The 20798-nt window shown below is 46.6% G+C and overlaps 2 protein-coding genes across 3 annotated transcripts; both read right to left on the bottom strand.

The window, feature by feature from the left end:
* Positions 1-40: 40 nt before the first annotated feature.
* On the bottom strand, positions 41-15311 carry LOC120649688 (TIP41-like protein). 2 transcript variants are annotated; one of them, XM_039926549.1, is made up of 8 exons: positions 15079-15311; positions 1885-2070; positions 1467-1557; positions 1245-1352; positions 1116-1175; positions 957-998; positions 417-551; positions 41-329 (listed from the first exon to the last, which is right to left on the bottom strand). In XM_039926549.1, the coding sequence occupies exons 1-8, from the start codon at positions 15222-15224 to the stop codon at positions 225-227; spliced, it is 873 nt and encodes a 290-aa protein (XP_039782483.1). In that variant the 5' UTR covers positions 15225-15311; the 3' UTR covers positions 41-224. The 2 variants fall into 2 exon arrangements, with proteins under 2 accessions (XP_039782483.1, XP_039782484.1); XM_039926550.1 differs by lacking the exon at positions 1885-2070 and having other exon boundaries at positions 15079-15308.
* Positions 15312-15777: 466 nt separating this feature from the next.
* On the bottom strand, positions 15778-20763 carry LOC120649686 (zinc finger protein zpr1-like). The gene is made up of 16 exons (XM_039926547.1): positions 20411-20763; positions 20257-20301; positions 20118-20158; positions 19922-20003; positions 19748-19792; positions 19604-19660; positions 19216-19275; positions 19003-19130; positions 18432-18693; positions 18288-18354; positions 17582-17652; positions 17372-17461; positions 16794-16902; positions 16566-16657; positions 16382-16487; positions 15778-16145 (listed from the first exon to the last, which is right to left on the bottom strand). The coding sequence occupies exons 1-16, from the start codon at positions 20549-20551 to the stop codon at positions 16045-16047; spliced, it is 1497 nt and encodes a 498-aa protein (XP_039782481.1). The 5' UTR covers positions 20552-20763; the 3' UTR covers positions 15778-16044.
* Positions 20764-20798: the final 35 nt, after the last annotated feature.

The raw sequence follows: 20798 nt of genomic DNA, 5'->3' as shown, positions 1-20798 counted from the left end.
TAGCAAACAAAGACAACTTGTATGGAAGACAAAGGGTTTAGGGACCAATTCAAGCATGACGAGACGAGCAGTCAACAAGCGAACTCGACATGGGTATGATGGGTTATAACAAGAAGTTCAAATATTCAATCAATATTAATGTAGCAGAAGCGTGCACCTACAACATGTGGCAAGCAAAAGAGGCCACAATATAAGTGTCATGATGTACACAAGGAGCATTTGGGTCAGTTGGGTATTTTCAGGTTCTGGGTCTTCTGCATCACAATAGGAAGTTTCTGGGCAATAAGATTCGGGTCTGCATATGCTGCGGAGTCGGAAGGATATCCTTTCTGTGTTAGGGATAAAAGATAAATACATTACCACAATGTCAACATGACCTTATTCAAAGAAGGTGCTTGGTTGAGTGATGGCATTACCGCAGACAGACTAGCAAATGTTGCTTCCCTCCAGCAGCATTCACGGAGTACCACTGGTTTGGCTTCACCACAATTTCCAAAAGAACAATGTAATCGAGTGTCCCTCAATCTCATCAGTACACCATCAACCCTAAGCTGTTATGCCGACAGGCAATTATCAGTAAGGACAAGCTAGTCATGTATGTAGAAAAGAATCATGAAGATTCTGCAGATGTTAAAAACTTGTGTCCAAAATGTGGGCGAATGCTGTTGCTACAAGCTTATTACACAAACATATGTCTGTTTTGTGGATCTTTAGTTCAAAGTTCAAATTTAGGCCTTGATAATATTATATGCCTCTTCAGAAGTTTTATCTTTTCTTGTTTAGTTATAAGAAGTAATCCATGTATTCACAGGCTTCCTGAAAAATCTTGGCTTAAGGTGCACACTAGGGTCAACCTGTTATATAATCACTAATAATTGTAAGAGGTTCCATCTTATATATGATAATACATTGCCCTCGGAAATTATGAGTTCAAAATGCAAGGCAGTAGAACATACCCAAAAACGCAAAAGCAGAAACCAACCGGTCGGCATTACCCTCTACACATACACAACCAAGAATCATATTAAATTAGTTGAACTGAAAGACAATGTTGTCATACAGACATTATAAATAAGGGAAAAGAACACAAATAAGCATAACTGGGATTCACTTACCACTCGCACTGCAAGAAATGAGATTCCATTGTCAGCTAACTCATCTTCATACAAGATAACCTACATACATCATATCAGGGGCGAGCCTGTATATAGATAAATCATGAACTATCTGTTCCATTTCCATACCTCATCGTAGAAAAGAATTGCCTCTTTTGCTGAAAGGGCAACAAGGTCAATCCGATCATTAGTATCCTCCCAGCACAAAGTGCCGCATCCATCTAAACTTGTTTGTGTCTGGAAAAGAAATTTGTAAGAAACAAGAGATATTTGTCAACGAACCACACCAGTAAAACAGTGAAAGGGAAAGGAACAAATCTAAAATTTTAAAATCAGATTAGCTGTCCATACAGTGCCTGAGTTCAGAACCACGGCATCACTCCCACAGTATGGCGTCGTAAATGTGTAGTCATAATCAAGTATCACTTGATCAGAAGGCTTACTGCAAGAAATAAGGTTACAAGAGGCCTTCTTTAGTAAACTTGCAAGTTAAGACATGATATTTTCATACCTGAAATAGTGAAATCGTTTCAGCTAAGACCAAAATAAACACCTGATAGTTTGCACTACTATGCATAACAAAAATAAATGATATGAATTTAATTATATTTGTTCAAATCTATACTTCTGACCAAAGCTTCAAAGTTCAAACTGTAAGACCAAATATACTGCTTTGAAACAGGGTGATGCCAAGCTAACCCAACATCTTTCACTACAAATGCTCAGCAATAGGACTTGAGTAAACAAAGGAAGTACAGTTATAGACAACCTTCTGAACTTCCATTTTGCTGCAGCAGGGACCTCAACAGGTGGCAATGCCTCTTCCTTCCATGCCTTGAGTGCATCAAGTGCGTTGAAATGAAATTTGATACTAGTTTGAGTATGTTCAAGGGACAAGAAACTCTCTCCAAAAACCATCTCAGGTAAATGTGTTGTTTGAAGTTCATCTTCAAAGCTGAAGAAGAACAGAGTAGGCATTACAGAAATTAACATTAGCTTTCTCAGAGAGCAATACTCATCTATTGATAGCAAAACCTTCAGAACGCTGAAGGCTGTACAGACGTAGTACCAGTACTCACTGGACAGATCCATTATTAACTAGTAATCATGGTGTCCTTGTTCGTTGGTGACTTTTAAAGTGGCACAGATTTTTAAAACATAAACTCCTGTTGGGGATTGGACCTTCGGGAATGCGCCCGGAGGTTAATCTCATCCTCGAAAACATCTCCTAACCTGTCTACAGGGCCCCGGTGTTGGGTAACAAGAGCGCCCGAAGGGTGTTCGGTGCCAACCAAGACACCGAGGACCAGGAAGCCCACCTTCGGGACCGAAGATGAGGGCCGATCACTCAGGAGCACAAGCCTGAGGACCACAACCTGTGAAGCATCGAGGGGATCACCTTCGGGAAGCCGAAGGTGACGATTGATCGCTCAGGAGCACAAGCCTGAAGACCACAACCTACGAAGCATCAAGGGGATCACTTTCGGGAGGCCGAAGGTGACGATTGATCGCTCAGGAGCACAAGCCTGAAGGACAGAACCTGCGAAGGCTCTCGAGACCCGAAGGATATTGAGTGCAGAATGCAACCCGGACGAAGGTCTTCAGAACCTTCATCGGGAGTATGCGTGCGTGTGAAATGTGAATACATGAGAAGGTCGAATTTGTGCACCTCTCACCGTGTAATTTTACCCTGAAACCATCTGTGAGCTGTAAATGAGTTGGAGAAGGGCAATTCAGGGATATCTGGCCGAGGGCCAAGGGTATAAATAGCCGCATCTCTCCAACTCCACTCAGCCTGACCCTGTCCTCGACGGCTCTCCACCACAGCACGAAGAAGTCAATCCACAAATTAAAGACATCACCACCGAAGTTGGTCTTCATGGAGATCCGGTTGAAGACAGCGAAGACACCGAAGCTCATCAAATCCAATCCGCGGAGCTCACAGAAGCAGCACTCCAGCTCAAGACCCTTGAAATGAGGAAAAGAAACATCGAAGCTCAGCTCGCCACCAAAAAAAGGGCATTGGACCAGGCAAACAAGCTAGCCGGGGCTAGGCGCAAACTAGCAGAAATTGAGGCAGAAGTCGAGAATCTGCAGAGGACATACCAAGAAATGCCCGAAGGTTCTGCCCAACAAGAAAACCGCGTCATCCACCAGACAACCTTCGCTCACAATGAAGACCGAAGGCCACCACCGGTCAACCTCTCATTTGACCCGACCTCGCCACTCTCAGTCGCTCTGCAGCGAACTTCATGGCCGCTCGGCTACAAACCCACACAGCTCCCCAAGTACAATGCTACAACTGATCCAACCCAGTTCCTCAGGGCCTACGAAGCAACCATTGCTTCGGCCGGAGGTGACGACTCAACCATAGCCAAGTTCTTCGTCATGGCTTGCGAAGGTTCTATGGTCAATTGGTACTCATACCTTCCCCCACAATCAATCAATAACTGGTACCAGCTGAAAAGAAGGCTCCTCCAGGACTTCTAGGGTTTCAGAAGACTAAATACCAACACTGTGAAAGACTTCAAGTGCCCACAGCACGACCGCGAGCCTCTATGACTATTTCCGGAGGTTAGTTCAGAAGAAGGCTCACATCCCAAACTTCCCAGAGAAATATGCGATTGAGAAATGCATCGAAGGTCTCCTGCCTGGCTAGCTTGCTTCTCATCTCACAAGAGAGCCCCCAAGGACCCTGGAGGAGCTCTATACAGAAGCAGAGAAGTACGCGAAGTCAGATGCCGACCACCGCAGAAGGGTAGAACAAAGAAGAATTATGCGTCAGGTAGAAAAATACAATCAGCAAACATGTCAGCAAGAGAAACAGCCAGCTCAGTAACTCATTTTACCTGTGGAACCCTCACAAGATGATGAGGAACAGTTAACCTTTGATCCCTTCATGATACCACCAGAGTCGGAACCTCAACACACAAATGACAAGCAACCTTCGTCCGGAGCACGGGGCAGAGGTCGCGGCAGAGGAAGAGGCCGAGGTCGCGGACCTTCGCGTGAGCCCAAAAAACTCTTCTGTCACTTCCACGGGTCTAACTCTGATCATAGAACAAATCAGTGCCCGGAGAAGAAGACCCTTGAGAGAATGGAGTCCGAAAAAAAAACCAAACTAGTTGGGCATACTACATGGCCTCAGACTCCACAAACTCAACCTCAACAAATACAGTATACACAACCTTTGTTTCGTTCCACCCCCTATTTACCCAAGCATATCGCCCACCCACATTCAACTACAACTACAACCACAACTGGCAGCCGCAGCCAAACCCTCAAACGCAACCCAGTCAACCCACCACCCAAGCTCAGCCAACACAAGAGCAGCTACCACCACCCCCAATCCACCCACCAAAACAAGAAAACCAAACCACAAATAGCCAACCCGCGGCACTACCAACCTTCGGGATGATCATGCCCATCTCCGGAGGTTCCACACTGGACTTCGAAAACAAGAGACAGCGCAGAGACTACTTCAGGCAAGTCCATTGCATCGTCTCCGAAGGTCCAACCAAGAGAACCCAGTGGTCACACTCTCCGATCATCTTCTCCGAAGAAGATGTCAACCTCATCAGCTACCCACACACAGATGCTCTTGTCATCGAGGCAAATATTCAGGGCTGGAGGATTGGCAGAATACTAGTTGACACTGGCAGTTCTGCAGATATCTTTTCTGACACCTTCGACAAAATGGGCATCGACCGAAGCCTGCTTCAGCCTTCGGAAATCCCTTTAATGGGATCCGGAGGAAAAAGAGTTAATACAATCGGCAAATTGTCACTCTCTGTGTCCTTCGGTGACACAGCCAACGCAAGAACAGAACATATCACCTACGATGTGGTAGAGATGCCCTATTCCTATCGAGCAATCCTAGGAAGGGGGACCATCAACAAGTTTGAAGCTGTTGTTCACCAACTGTACTTATGCATGAAGATTTCAGCACCTGCGGGGGTCATCACTGTCCGTGGCGACCAGCAGCTTGCAAGAGACATAGAGCGGGGCTACACCTCAGGCCAGAAAAATGTCCACAACTTTCGGACCGAATCCAAGTCCCACACCTTCAAAGAGCAGCAGAAAGACAAAGAAAAAGCAACCTTCGAAGAAGATTGCGAAGTCAAGAAAATCCCCCTAGACGAGCACCTTCCTGACAAAATGGTAACTATCAATGCAACTCTCGAGTCCAAGGAAGAAAAAGAGCTTCTCGAGTTCCTACACAAAAATCAATATGTTTTTGCATGGTTCGCTAGTGACCTTCGGGGTGTTAGCAGAGATATCATTGAGCATCGCTTGGATATCAACCCCAACATCAAGCCGAAGAAGCAGAAACTTCGCAAAATGATAGATGAGAAAGTTGCGGCAGTCAAAGCCGAAATACAGAGACAGTTAGATGCAAACGTTATTCGAAGCTCTTGCATCATGGCTGGCAAACACAGTGCCGGTCAAAAAGAAGAATGGCAAGTGGCGCATGTGCATCGATTTCACTGACCTCAATAAAGCCTGCCCGAAGGATGACTTCCCACTGCCAAGAATCGACAAAGTCGTTGATGATGCGGCAAATAGTCAACTGATGTCTCTGCTGGATTGCTTCTCCGGATACCATCAGATATGGATGAGAAAAGAAGATGAAGAGAAAACAAGCTTCATAACACCCTTCGACACCTACTGCTTCGTGAGGATGCCCGAAGGATTGAAGAATGCAGGACAATCTTTTTCAAGAATGCCTTCGGTGGTTTTAGAGCACCAAATCAGAAGAAATGTCTTGGCTTATGTTGATGATATTGTTGTGACCAGCTCAATAAGGAGCAACCATGTGGCAGATTTGGCTGAAACCTTCGCTAGCCTAAGAAAAGCAGGGTTATCCTTAAACCCAAACAAGTACATCTTCGGAGTTCACAAACGAAAGGTGCTAGGATGCCTCGTATCAACAAAAGACATCGAAGCAAATCCTGACAAAGTGAAGGCGCTCTGGAACATGGAGGAGCCCAGGTCCATCAGGGACGTTCAGAAACTCACAGGGAGGATAACAGCACTAAACAGATTCATCCCTCGCTCCACTGACCGAAGCCTATCATTCTTCAAGGTCCTTCGCAATGCGAAGGAATTCGAGTGGGGCCTCGAGCAAAGCGAAGCCCTTCATGCACTCAAAAATCATCTCCAGAACATAGTCAAAATGACCTCGCCTGATCCGAAGGATGTGTTGCTCCTGTACATCGCAGCATCCTATTTTGCTGTCAGTGCAGCGCTTGTACTCGAGAGAGAAGTTGAGAGAAAGAAAAAGCAGCTACCTGTTTACTTCGTATCCGAAGCTCTTGTAGGCTCGAAGCTTCTGTACTCAGAGCTAGAGAACATTGCATATGCAGTAGTTATGTCTGCTCGAAAGCTTCGACATTATTTCGAAGCTCACAAGATAATCGTAGTTACAGATCAACCTCTACATGATTTGTTCACGAACAGAGAAGCATTAGTCAGAATCGCCAAATGGGCTTCGGAGCTCTCCGAGTTCTACATTGACTTCGAGAGGAGAACGGCAATCAAATCACAAGTATTGGCAGATTTCATCGTTGATTGGACATCCCCAATCTTCAAGGAGGAACCTTCGACCGAAACATGGATCGTGCACTGCGACGGAGCCTAGTGCATCGATGGAGCAGGCATCGCTGCAATCATAGAATCTCCCTCGGGAGCAAAAACAAGATATGCAGCGTGCCTAAGCTTCGGCAACATAGAATCATCAACCAACAACACCACCGAGTATGAAGCTTTGCTCCTGGGCCTTCGCAAAATGAAAGCCATCGGCCATCAAAACTTCAGAGTTATAACAGATTCAAAGGTTCGGTCAAGCCGAAAAAAGAAAAACAAGTTTCAGTCATCTCAGCCGAAGATTGGAGAACACCTATAATGGAGTACCTTAGGGGAAACATCGAGCTGCCAAATGAGAATGAGGAGAAGAAAATATTCCAGAGAGCGAGGGGCTATGTCATCTCCGAGGGCGAGTTGTTCAAGTCAGGCGTCACCAGCCCATGGTTAAAGTGCATCTCGACAATCGAAGGAATTGAGCTCCTCAAGGAAATTCACTCCGGGTTTTGCGGATCCCACATTAGCTTCAGACAACTTGTCTCCAAAGCCTTCAGGCAAGGATTTTTCTGGCCAACGGCGCTGAAGGACATTCAGCACATAGTGAAAACATGCCAAGCATGCCAAATGATGAGCCCAGAGTCCTCTAAATCTTCGGAGTCAACTCAGCTGATACCTCCGACCTGGCCTCTTCAAAGATGGGAAATTGACCTAGTGGGACCTCTACCCACAGCTCAGGGCAATTACAAGTACGCAGCAGTTGCTGTTGAGTACTTCACAAAGTGGATCGAAGCCAAGCCACTCATCAACATCAAATCAGAAACAATCAGAAAATTCTTCTGGCAGAACATCATCTGCAGGTTTGGGGTCCCAAGGGAGATCACTGTCGATAACGGCAAACAATTTGATTCACAGCTCTTCAGAGAATTTTGTTACAGTGTGGGCACGAAGGTAATCTTCGCCTCGGTGTACCACCCACAATCCAACGGGGTCGTCGAAAGAGCCAACGGCATCATCTTCGGTAGTATCAAAAAGTGCCTGTTTGATTAAAAAAAGGGCAAATGGGCCAATGAACTCTCGAAGGTCATCTGGTCCCACAACACTTCAGAATCAAGGACAACGAAGCTCACCCCATTCAGGCTACTCTATGGTGTCGAAGCAATGACACCAGAGGAGCTTAAAAACCGAAACCTAAGGGTGACTCACCAAGTCGAGGCCATACCATCGAGCGACAAGGACCTTATGTAACTAGATATCCTTCAAGCTTCGGAGAACCTTGAGAAGTATCAACAAAAAATCACGAAATGGAGAGACAAAAAAGTTGTGAAAAAGAACATCACAGTCGGGAGTCGGGAACTGGATCCTAAAAAGAAAGCCAAACGCCGAAACCTCCGGCAAGCTTAACTCAAAGTGGGAAGGGCCTTTCCTAGTGACCAAAAGCAACAGGTCAGGGTCTTACCACCTGTTTGACGCCGAAAGCAACGAGCTGCAGCATCCGTGGAATGCTGACAGCTTCAAGAAGTACTACATATGAGCATGTAAAAAGGCCGCATCGCAAGACTATAAGCGATTGCGGACCTCCGTAGCTGTTTTCATTTTTTCTTTACATTGTAAAGGGCCGTACTCTTTTCCTCACACGGGGAAACTCCACACCGGAGGTGAGGTTTTTGACGAGGCGGACCCGTTGTAAGCTAATTCAATAAAATGAATTTCCCCCAAGAAAAGTGTCCTCTTCGCCTAAGCAGCCCAAATGGCAAGCTTCGGCAAGCATCGACATACTCCTTAAAACAGTAAGTTAGCAAAGTATGCAGAATTCGCAAACTTTGCATACTTATCTAAACAAACGCCAAGGGGCTTCGATCTTTTAATAGGTCCGAACCAAAAAACCTTCGGCACCCAAAGGCACAATAAATGCTTGCTAAACAAATGCCAAAGGGTTTCGACCTTTTTAATAGGTCCGAACCAAAAAACCTTTGGCACCCAAAGGCACAATAAGTGCTTGCTAAATAAACATCAAGGTGCTTCGACTTATTAAAACGTCCGAACAAAAAAAACTTCGGAACCCAAAGGCACAATAAGTGATTGCTAAACAACAGCCAGGGGGCTTCGACCTTTTAATAGGTCCGAACCAAAAAAAACTTCGGCACCCAAAGGCACAATAAGTGCTTGCTAAATAAACGCCAAGGGGCTTCGATCTATTAAAAGGTCCGAACCAGAAAACCTTCGGCACCAAAAGTCACAAAAGTGCAAAATCAACGCCAAGGAGCTCCGACCTTTCAGAAGGTCCGAACCAAAAAACTCCGGCACAGAAGGCACAACAAGTGCAAAATCAACGCCAAGGGGCTCCGACCTTTCAGAAGGTCCGAACCAAAAACCTTCGGCACAGAAGGCACAACAGGTACAAAATAAACGCCAAGGGCCTTCGGCCTTTCAAAAGGCCCGAACCAAAAAACCTTCGGCACCAAAAAGCAATAAGTACCAAACAAATGCCAAAAAGGCTTCAACCCTATCAAAAGAAATCCAAAAACCCTCGGCTCTAAACGAAGGGAAGAGCACACCAAGTACCAAGGAACCTCGATCTCCCGAAGGTGTGAAACAAAACACCCTCGGAAAACCGAAAGATGGATACCAGAAAGGAGGGAGGCGTTTTTCTCTTCGAACTCTCGGCATCCATCATTCAACCTAACCAAAATACAACGGGGAAGACAACCCTTCGAGGCAAAAGTGTTCGTAGAAAGGGGGGAGACGTTCTTTCCCAAAACACAAAATTTGCGCACGTTGCCTCGACAGTGAACAAACTATCTATCAAAGTTCCACAAAAAGGAACTTAAACTGCCTCGCAGGCAACGATTCGCCAGGAAAGAGGGGAGACGTTTTTCTCCAAAAAACACAACCCTAACGAACGTTGCTTTGGGTGGCAGTAACCTGCTTCCCGAAGGACACAGCCAGCATCCAACAAAATGAAGAGACGTTCTTACTCAAGACCGACAAATCTTCTGCCGAAGTTGCTTTTCCTTACCAAACGCAACAATCATAAGGATCGTCCGGGACGACGACACGCAAGGAAGGAGGGAGACGTTTTTCTCCAAAACCGAAAACCCTGCGTGCATCTCCCAGACTCTCTCCCCCCAACGAACCTTCGGGAGAAATGTGCTAGGAAGGGGGGGCGTTTTTCTAAAAAACCCTAAACACATATCACACGAAGCACACCAAAGGCTTCGGAAAACGAGCCTCGATGAGCCACCCAAAAGGAAGGGGGGAGACGCTTTTCCTGAAACTCCCCTTGCACATCCCTCACCAAGGCCTAACTCGACTCGCAGTCCCCAAACTCGCGGGAGACGTTTTTATCACACACCAAAAGCATCTCGAAAGATGCACAGAGAAAGGCATCTCGAAGGATGCAAAAAACAACCCGAAGGATGCACTGAGAAAAGCATCACGAAGGATGCACACCAAAATGCACCTCGAAGGATACCCAAAACAAAGCATTGTCAGAAACAATTGCTAGAACAGCGCGAAGGTTGAGTAGAGTCACAACGAAGGTCAGCACGGTAAAGTTACAACAAATCACGACCGGACCAGCACAAGTACTCTGCCACGCTGCATCCGGGACGAGCAAGGCTGAAAGCCTCCCAGTTCATCAATGGCACAGCATTGTTCACATCCTGCATCATGGGAATGTTTACAAACCAAGTACATAAGCTCCCAAAACAAACACCTACAAACTAATCTCTAGACCTGAGCCCCCGATAAGTCGCCGGCGTCATGCCCCGAAGGAGACTGTCGGACTTTAGACGTTTGATTGTTCTCCGAAGGTTGATCAGTAATCGGCTCCTGCGCAAACAGAAAAGCTTAATAAAAAACAAGCAGAAAAAAATGGAGGGCGGGCCCATGGAATCAACCCTACCTCAGTAGCTGCGGCTGCAAGAGTCCGAACGGCGACCTTGCCCGAAGGCTCCCAGAACCGCTCAAAATATGCAATCTTGACTTCCTGGATCTTGGCCAACTCCTCGGACAAACCCTCGAGTTTGGAGAGGTCAACGGCGCCGACACGGAGCAGGTTACCCACAAGTCCCTCGAATGAGACGAACGCAGCGTTATCGTTGGCAATGCTCATCACCTCTCCAAGCCCCTCAAATTCAGAAATCATCCAATCCAAAAGCTGAAAGATCACTTGAGAACTTTCGGCCGGCTCAGGCAAGGGCAGAGGCTCCACACCGAGCGCCGCAAGAGCCTTCCTGTACTCCTGGTACACTCCTTCGGCCCGGGCAGCGACCTCCGTAAAGACCTGGTTGAGCTCATCCACCTTGGAGTAAACCTTCTCCAACTCGGTGATCCACCCTTTGAGGGCAGCCTTCTCATTTGCGTCCCTTTCAACAGTTTTCCGAAGGCTCTCTAGAACCTTCTCATTGTTCGAGGCAGTTGTCTCTAGCTTCGAACACTTGACCTTTAATTGCCGGTTCTCATCCCTCAGAGACTGAACCTCCGCCTCGGCCCGCTTCAGCTTCTCCGCCAGGCTCAGCCTCTCGTTGGCTCATTTAACCCGTAGGTCCTCGTCAGCCTTAGCCTTCTTCACCAAAGCTTGGCTAGCGAAGCCAAGTTTTTTGCTCAGTTCCGCCACAATAAAGGCAGCATCGGAGGTAGACGTCTCCGTCACCGCTGCATTAAATTCTGCACCAAACACAAGGTCACCTTCGGTTATCACAAAACTTAAGCGAAAGCTAAACCGAACCCTGCGCCAACTTACCTTTTTCCGGGGGAAGAATCCCGGTCCTGCTAGGCCCGTGCATCACAGCCAAAAGTTGCTTCATCGACGCAGACACAGCTGCGAAGGAAATAAAAAAGAGGGTTCCTCTAAGGTCACAAACAAACCAAGGGCTCATAAAAATAAGGAAACAAAGCTTACCGGTTTCGTCGAAGTTCAACCCCTCCAACATCTCCACCTCCTTATCCGAAGGTAGAGCCGAGGACCCACTTGGGAAATCCCTGCCCCTGAGAGAGAGCAGCGTCTCACCAACCAAAACCTCTCCCTCCTCGACACCCGCTGCAAGGGTAGGTGTGGCGACCGCCGTCATCGGCGCCGGAGCCTTCGGAGCACCGGACGCAGGCCCGGTGGGCCTCGGCTCAGGCGGCTTCGGAATGTCCGAAGGCTTGGCGCCAATCTTAACAAGATTCTGAATCCTCCGGCGTTTCGTTATACCTTCGGGGGAACAATAAAGGTTAATCAGTGCCTTCGTCACCTCAACCCGACGGCCGGAACCAAAAAGCATGGTCCCGTACTCATCGCTAAGATCATAACGGGATCTAAAAAGCCTCCCTTCGGGAACTACGATCTCCCCGCCCACCGTCCCCATGAGCTCTTCCATAAATGAGGGCGTACCACTATCTCCCGAAAAAACCTCCTCGTCCCGCGCCTTCCTCTTAGCGCTCTCGGCCCTCGCAACCGAAGCCTTCGAGCTCGAAGGTTTCCTCCCCCTTCCGCGACCCCGACCACCCCCCCCCCCCGCCACCTTCGCCCGAAGTCCCCACCTCCTCTTTTTTAGCCTTGCCCTTGGACTTCTTCGACGCCACCTCGGAGCCAACATTGCCCGGAGGCGTCATCCTCGGAACCGCACCCGCAGGCACCGGCCGAAGGCCGTACTCCACGCCCATCTCTGCCAAGCATCTGTTCAAACGAAGGTTCCTCTTGCAAACCTCGACCAAGGAAAAATATTCCTTCCTGTTCCAAGGCCCCAAGATGTCCGAGGCCTCCCGCTCCAACTCGGCAACAATCACCTCATCGCTCGAACCTTCGGGCCTCCTAAGCCCAAAAACTGGAGAGGTCAAGTCATACTCCATCCCAGCAAAACGCTTTCGCTCGAACCCTCGAGGAGCCCAACCAGCGAACATAGGCCAAATCCCCGCGGCCAAAAACTCTTCCACCACATCTCTACCGCCGCAAACCTGGCAAGTTGTCATGAAGGCTTCCACACACGGCTTAAAACCTGACGGACGCTTATTGTACGCAGGTTGATAAGTGTGATCGAACGCCTCGAAGCTAACAAAAACCTCTCCTCGCTCGAGCCCTTGGGATCCGGAAAACCGATCTTGGCATAAAACCAGTACTCCAGCCAATTCCCCTCCCATTTGTTTTTCTAGGCTGCGGCAAGCACAACATTCGTCAAGCCTGTCTTCTTGTTGGACTTGCGAGGGACGAAGGTGCAACACCCATTCTGCACCTCACTCTCTTCATCATCATCATCCACAAAAACCTTCCGAGGCTGACAGTGCCACTGAAAGAGCCTACAAAAGGCATCAACGGACACCCCACCTCCGAACGTCCTCGCAACCCACAAAAATTTGGACAATGCTGCTATCCCGTTCGGGGTAAAATGGTGAAGCTTCACATTGAATGGCTCCAACAGCTTCGGAACTACTGGATCCATCAGAATGCGCAACCCAGCGGTAAAAAAAATCCTTAAACACCACCACCTCTCCAGACCGAGGCGCCGGAAAAACCTCTGGGCCAAGAGGGCGACACACACCTTCGAGAAAATATCATTTTGAAACATAGAAATCGATCGTACTCTGAGAGACGACAGATGGCTCGAAGAGCAAAGTCTTACGCTTCTCAGGAGCCAGTAGGTCAGAAACACTCGCTGAAACCCCCGAAAGACTGCCGCTGGCCTGTTCTTGTTGGGCTGGCGGACGCGAGGCCTCGGACCATTCGGGATGTTCAACGGGATCAGAGTCTGCGCGGAGAACCGCCCTCTTAATGAATGCCATATCTACATAAAAGCGAAGAAAGGCAAATTAGAAAAAAGGGTTCAAACGAACCTTTGATTAACCTCGTTGTTTGCCTAGTGCGGGCCATGAACCGCTAATCTATTTACACCGAGAAAAACAAGCAGCTTGATCTGCACGAAGCGGAACCTTCGAAAGAAGCGCTTTATAGCAAAAAGCGTCGAAGGTAAGTAAAGCTCAAGAGGGCACAGGTTTTACCCCCCCCCCCTCCGCTTATATAGGCGGGGGAAAGCAACAGTACCAACGGTAAAATCGAGGAGTCGGCCGCCCAAGCGACGCAATCGGAGCCTGACACGTACACAACCAAAACCGACCGTTGCAGCCGACGGTTCGGGAGACGTTTTCCCTCGGGAGCTTCCCGAAGGTTACGCGCAATCTTCTTCGTTAACGCGGGTTCGGACCGTCGGCTTCGGACCTCGCCCTCGAGGGGCTACTGTTGGGGATTGGACCTTCGGGAATGCGCCTGGAGGTTAATCCCAGCCTCGAAAACATCTCCTAACCTGTCTGCAGGGCCCCGGTGTTGGGTAACAAGAGCGCCCGAAGGGTGCTCGGTGCCAACCAAGACACCGAGGACCGGGAAGCCCACCCTCGGGACCGAAGGTAAGGGCCGATCACTCTGGAGCACAAGCCTGAGGACCACAACCTGTGAAGCATCGAGGGGATCACCTTCGGGAGGCCGAAGGTGACAATTGATCGCTCAGGAGTACAAGTCTGAAGACCACAACCTGCAAAGCATCGAGAGGATCACCTTCGGGAGGCCGAAGGTGACGATTGATCGCTCAGGAGCACAAGCCTGAAGGCCAGAACCTGTGAAGGCTCTCGAGACCCGAAGGATATTGAGTGCAGAATGCAACCCGGACGAAGGTCTTCAGAACCTTCGTCAGGAGTAGGCGTGCGTGTGAAACGTGAATACGTGAGAAGGTCGAATTTGTGCACCTCTCACCGTGTAATTTTACCTTGAAACCATCTGTGAGCTGTAAATGAGTTGGAGGAGGGCAATTCGGGGATATCTGGCCGAGGGCCAAGGGTATAAATAGCCCCCTCTCTCCACCGTGTAACTCTCTCCACCGTGTAAAGAGTTGAATTTTCTGATTATTTACTGGAGAATTAAGTGCCTATTTTCATTATCATTTTCATACTGTTCATGCTTCCTGTTTGGACATCTAAGAAGCAAAGATCCCAACAACTCCATCATTACTCTGCGAATATTTCTGACTAAGTGTAACAAAACAGAAGTTGGTATATTTACCCCATTGATTGATGATCAATTATCACTAATGAGACTGTGGAGAGGATTCACGGTCCAAATATTACTTTCAGTTTGCACCATGTGGAAGTTGAATGCCGGGATAAGCATGGTACGACTAATATAAATAGGGAGACTTCCATGAAAGATGAACAGAAAAACAAAATGATAAATGAATTCTATAGAAAAAATAAGTAAAAGTACACACAAATTGATCAGATTCAGGGCAGCGTTACAACTAAAATCGTGATGTTCTACCTATTGCGAGTTCCAGTCTAATTATTAGTTCTCTACACGGGCGAATCGGAAGAACAGAGAGCGGAAGGGCTAGGGTTTAAGGTGGGCGGCTCGTACCGTTGGAGAGAGGCGGCGTTGAGGATGGGGCCCTTGTGGGACTGGATGACCCACCCCTTCACCCTCACGCCGCCGGGGATCGCCTCCGCCCCCGCCGCCTTCAGCTCCGCGGCCGTCGGTCCCTCCCACGCTGCCGCCGAAGCCATCTCCCCGTCGTTTGCTTCGCGAGGCTGCGTGGGTGATGCTTCTTCGGATGTTCGACTTGCTCCAAGCTGGGGGAATTCCGAATGCGCAATGCTGCCACTTTGTACCGCAGCACATGGCAGTTGTTTGCTGACCGTTTGATAGGATTTCGATGGTTATGATTCGCTGCTGCTGCTCGAAGCCCGGAACATGATTTCAGGAGGCACGACAAAAAAAAATTGTTACATTTTTTTTTAACGATTGCCTGTCCCTGGACCAAATTTACGATTCGAAAAGGTGCGTTCGCGTAAGAAATTATCCAAAAAGATTTGCATTTTTCTACGTCAGTATGAAATCAAATATACTCCCTCAGTATGAAAAACAACAGCAGCTAACAAGATTAACAAACGGGAAGAGATCTATATACACCACCTTTTTAGTCTTGTTCGGATAATCCCTTCACAAGGGAATTGAGGGATTGGAAGGGGGATTTTAACTAGGGATTTATTAATCCCTCCTAATCCCCTTCAATTCCATCCGAACAAAGCCTTAAATATCTCATGCAGCCCTGCAAAATCAGTAATCAGAGTGGCAGCGTGTAAAGTAACTGTTATGTGATATCCATAGTTTATACAAGGCAGCATCGTCCGAATGGGCGAGGGGTTTGTACGAGTCTTCTCTACTCCCTTCTCTTCTTTTGTCCTTCGATTAAAAAAACTTAAAAGTGTTCAGAACACCCTTGGCCAAACATTAATGCTCGATGTTTATTGTCACATGCAACACATTACACACGGTTTTTTTCAAGGTAAACAAGTGAAAATGTAATGTTACAAGCTACTACAATCATGTCTTGGTTGTGTTGTAAGCAGCGTCTGCCGAGGAAGTATCCATGTCATTCAAGCCAAGTTCCTCATTCTGCTCCCAACTCCTCTCATACTCCTCAACTGCAATCCGCAAAGAACAACACAATCAGTATACGAACAAGTAATAATACATTTACGCATACATTCTATCAGTTCGCGTGCTGTGCAAAGAAAATATTCCCTCAAAAGTAACAGAAATTCTAGGTATCAAGGGATGTGCAACACATTTGTTTATGAAGTCATAACCATTCTAGGTATCAAGGGATGTACTATCATGTACTTTATCTGTCTCATTGTCATTGATAAGGTTAACTTACTAGTTAGCTGCTTATCATCTTCTAACGAGTCTGTAGCTGGAGCTACAAATGAAGCAGCCAGTCCATCATCAAGAATCAAAGTCCAGGGCTCTTGCAAACTCAGAAGCTGGTAGAACACATAGACAAATTGAGTCAATAATGATAAAACCTTCCTCACAAAGCTATCTAGAAAACAAAGAATTACCTTGGATAGTCGATTCCTGAAATCATCCCATTTCTTCTTTTCCCATTCAAGGGTGCTATCACCAAATTGGAATCCACGTATCCTCTCCAGAGCTGTAAACCCCCACAAAAGGAAGAAAACAAAAACACATGTTCCATTCAGATCCTCTGGTCAGCTTCAATAAGCATGTGCATACCATTTTGGTGACAAGCAGAGGGTGAATGGGTGAATAAAATGAGGCAAACGTACCCTCGCATATTTTCACAATTAAACCTTCAACTGTTGTGACAATACCACCTAATGTTCCACCTGCGAGCTCCAACTCAAGTTCAGGTACTTTCACACCAGCTGAATCTGACTGAAAAAAAAAACGCTCCAAATGAAAACGGTTGTATATTGCAAGATGGATCTAATACAGTTTGAAAATTTTCTGTAGTTGCAACATTAATCAAAGTATGCGGCTCCAAAAAAAATTACAAATTATGAGATCTGTGTAAGGGGGGGAAAATGTAAAGAGATACCACCTCAGAGATTCCGCGGGGGGGGGGGGGGGGGGGGGGGGGGTTGTACATTGTATATTAAAGGTCTTTACCCAGAAAAAGGCGAATACACCAACAGCTACTTGTTATGGCCATCATACAGTAAGATTCTGAAGGATTTGCATATTGTAATCGATTTTTCTGACGGGATAACAGGTTGTTAATGCCAGATAATATTTAGTTCTAGTACTAAAGCAACATTAATAATTTAATATACACATGCTTATGCATATGGTCATAAATCTTGCGTTGAGCATGCGATTTGCTGTAAACAGGAAGCATCCTAACCTTTATGACATCACGAGTCAGGTCTTTTGCATTTTGAACACGTAGAGTAATTTTCTTTCCTTTAGTTGGAATTTCACCCCCAGCCTTCAGCTGATCAAAACAAAGAGAAGAAAGGTTTTCAGTTCACAAAATTGTCAAAAGGTACCGATCAGGTAATTTCAAATCTTATTTACAAAACAATCTAGGTAAGATACCCTAAATGAAACTCACCTCTGAATTGCGGTAACCACACAAGTCACATGTTGTCGCCATAAGAATCACCTCCCGGAAATATGGGATTTCTAGGAAAGGTCAAGGATCAAATATGTTTTACTTGCAGCATTAAACAGCAGAAAGGAACCACTTAAATGTTTTGTGCCTATATTTAGGAATTAATCAAAGGGTTGCAGCTATTGCAAACCCAACCAAACTATGCCTGTTCAAGTGCCGTAAAGCTAAAAACATCTAGAAAAAAGGCATGTATGCCCTGTTCATTACCCAGTATAGCCCCATCCCAAAACAGTAGTATTCACCAGTTCAGATGACAAATACCATATATGGATCAACCAACAATGATCAAACTTAATTGAACAGCTTTAGTAGGCTATCAGGAATATCAGTTACTCTGATATACACGTAGGATCAAAAATCGAGTAATTCAGAGAGACCTGCATTTTCAACAAACTGTTTCTTAAATCATCGCACCCTTTGAGCCTAGTTAATAGCTAATCACAGCTATTACCTTAACACCGAAGGAAAAAAAAATCCAATGGACGGTTTCAACTATGAACTGTTGCACGCGAAGGTAAGAGATTCATGTGTGCTCCATTCCAAGCTTGATCATGCAAATAATATGAAGGCAGCATAGACATTACATGCACTCTTTCTAATTTATTCCACAACAAAATGATGAATGTGAGGCGGCGGAAAAGGATACTTGTAGCAAAGAAACGTGTGACACATTCTTTTCCGCAGGCCCCACATGTTGATGGCAACACGTCGACCTGTCCAAATGAAATGTGTAAGGTGAAAACAGATATAGTTCTTGGTGAGATTATTGGTAGCAACTAAGTACATGTACCTCTTCTGGTGCTGAGTATCTACATAGTGCTGCCGCAACTTCATCAGGGTTGCCCTGAGCTATAGCACGACGACCTGCAGCAGCTCCAACTGAGCCATGGGGCTCGCTTTGCAACCCACCAGAATTGGATCCCACTGCTGAAGCAGGCAGCACACCCTCTCCAGGTTGTTCTGGTTCAGCGAGGAAACCGAGTGCTGCTTGCTGTTCTCGTGTCCTCTCATAGAATCTCACAGATAGCAAAGGATCTGATGATGGAGCATTCCTGTGGGTTTGTAAGCATTAATCAATGCGCAAATAAAAATGCACGCCAGGGGGCACTAACGAAAACATACCTACTATTACTATCCTTCCTACCTACAGTCTCTTAATAGCACAATCTAGGTAATTCAAATCAGTGTCACTATAGGTTATGCAAAAAGAAAATGTAAACAATGTTATCATAAAGAAAGAAGAAAGAGAATCCCAAACAGCTTCAATATTTGTACTATGATCCTTCAACAGTGTTTTCCAAAGTCATATCAATTCTAGATCTCAAATAATATGAATTCTGAGGTATACAAAACAAACTTACGGGTTCTCAACAAAACTGTTTCCTGCAGGATCATCAAGAATAAAGGTAAATGCAGCTTCTCCAGACCCAAAAGATCTCAACTTCAAGCAAAATTGATCAATGGCTTCAGCCGTTTGAGGATCTACTTTCTGCAGGAGATAATTAATACATCAGTACATCAACATGGCTTACTTCAAATTCCAAAAGCCAAGCATACAAAGTGCCAAGATTCACCTTTCTTTCATCTTGAAGAGCCTGCAGCCCATCCACAGCTCGCATAATAATCCCTTCCACCTGAATTTCGAAGTAAATGAATAAGCAAGCTAGAAGTGGATGAAAATATTTTTCAAATAATCCTGTTCAGAACCATTGTTCGCCTAAACAGTCGTTTAGCCCGTTTAAACACCGTTTAAACACTACACAGTGGCACACCGTTTCCGTTTAATCGGTTGTTTTCACCGTTTAAACGGCCGTTTTTCCCGTTTAAACGGCCGTTTTTCCCGTTTAAACACCCGTTTTGTCCGAATAATGAGCTAAACAGTAGGTGACCGACTGTTTACCGTTTAGCGTTTAGGATAACACTGTTCAGAACAAATCAAATGCAGCAAGCAATGAAACATACAGTAGAACATGTCCCACGTTGAGCTTCTGGAGGAATCTCAAAGTCCAGTTCTGGTATCTGTACATGAGTAAAGTGAGAAGTTACAAAAAGCAAAGCAGTGTACGTAATTATTGTAGATTATCAGCAAATCAAATATCAGCATACCTTGATAGTCGCTGAATCAGACTTGACAATGTGGCGGTTCAGTATCTGCACCAGTCCCACTAGTTAGTCATAGACTTTAAACTATGGATTGGGGTATAATTGTAACAACATATTACAAGAGGGCTTAATTTTACTAATAATGAACAAGAGATAACTGCTATGCATAAGTCTTACCTCTCTCTGCCCAGAAGGAACCTTCAAACGATAGCAGCATCCTTTCGGCTGAAGCTGACCACCAAACTGAGTCTCATTGTTTCTGGTGCAGTTGTGCGCAAATTGAAATTAGTATCCACCAAATGCTCATAATAGCCCTACCACTCCTACAGTTGGCACAAATCTTCAGTAAATAAAAAATTGGACATATCATTACCTCTCACCACAATGCGGGCACTCGAAGGACATCAGAATCACCTACAGATTCACAAAAGCAAATTTCACGGCTCCTTCCAATCAATAATAATCAGAGTAAGGACTAAGAAGCTCAGGCCATGAAAAGGCACACCACGTACCTCTCGGAAGTTCGGGACCAGCGTAAGCATCACCCTCGTTGTGCCCTGACCACAGAGAAACGCGAAGGAACAGGCCTCAGAACCCGCTACAGACACACTGAATCGAACTGAACGGAACGACGGGCAACGAGAGGTAGGCTACGGGGGCACTCACGTTCTTCCCGCAGCGCATGCATAGGGACTCGATCTCCTGGATCGGCGCATCGTGCGCCTCCTCGTCGCCAGCCCGACCCACCGACTCCGCCGCGGAACGGAGGTCCACCACAACGCGCCCTTCATCGCCGGAGCTCGCCATTGACGCCGTGGGGAAACAATTGCCGGCTGGAGCACTCGTGGAGGAGACAAGCTATGCGGAAGATTTCTCGCGATCGCTGTGCGTTGATTTGGCTGCGGGGCTCGTGGGAATCTGCGAGCTCGCCTTGCAGGTTTGGCGGCTTCGCGTCGCGGCGGGAGGAAGGGGAAGGAAGGGAAGCGAAGCGAAGGGGAACAGCCGAGAACTGGGGCGAGTGACCTAGGACCCTCTAGAAACGGCTGCGCGGAGA

This window comes from Panicum virgatum, chromosome 9K, assembly GCF_016808335.1.
Source record: "Panicum virgatum strain AP13 chromosome 9K, P.virgatum_v5, whole genome shotgun sequence".
NCBI lineage: Eukaryota > Viridiplantae > Streptophyta > Magnoliopsida > Poales > Poaceae > Panicum > Panicum virgatum.
The sequence above is the reverse complement of the archived record's forward strand: the minus strand, read 5'-3'. Positions and strand labels throughout refer to the sequence as shown.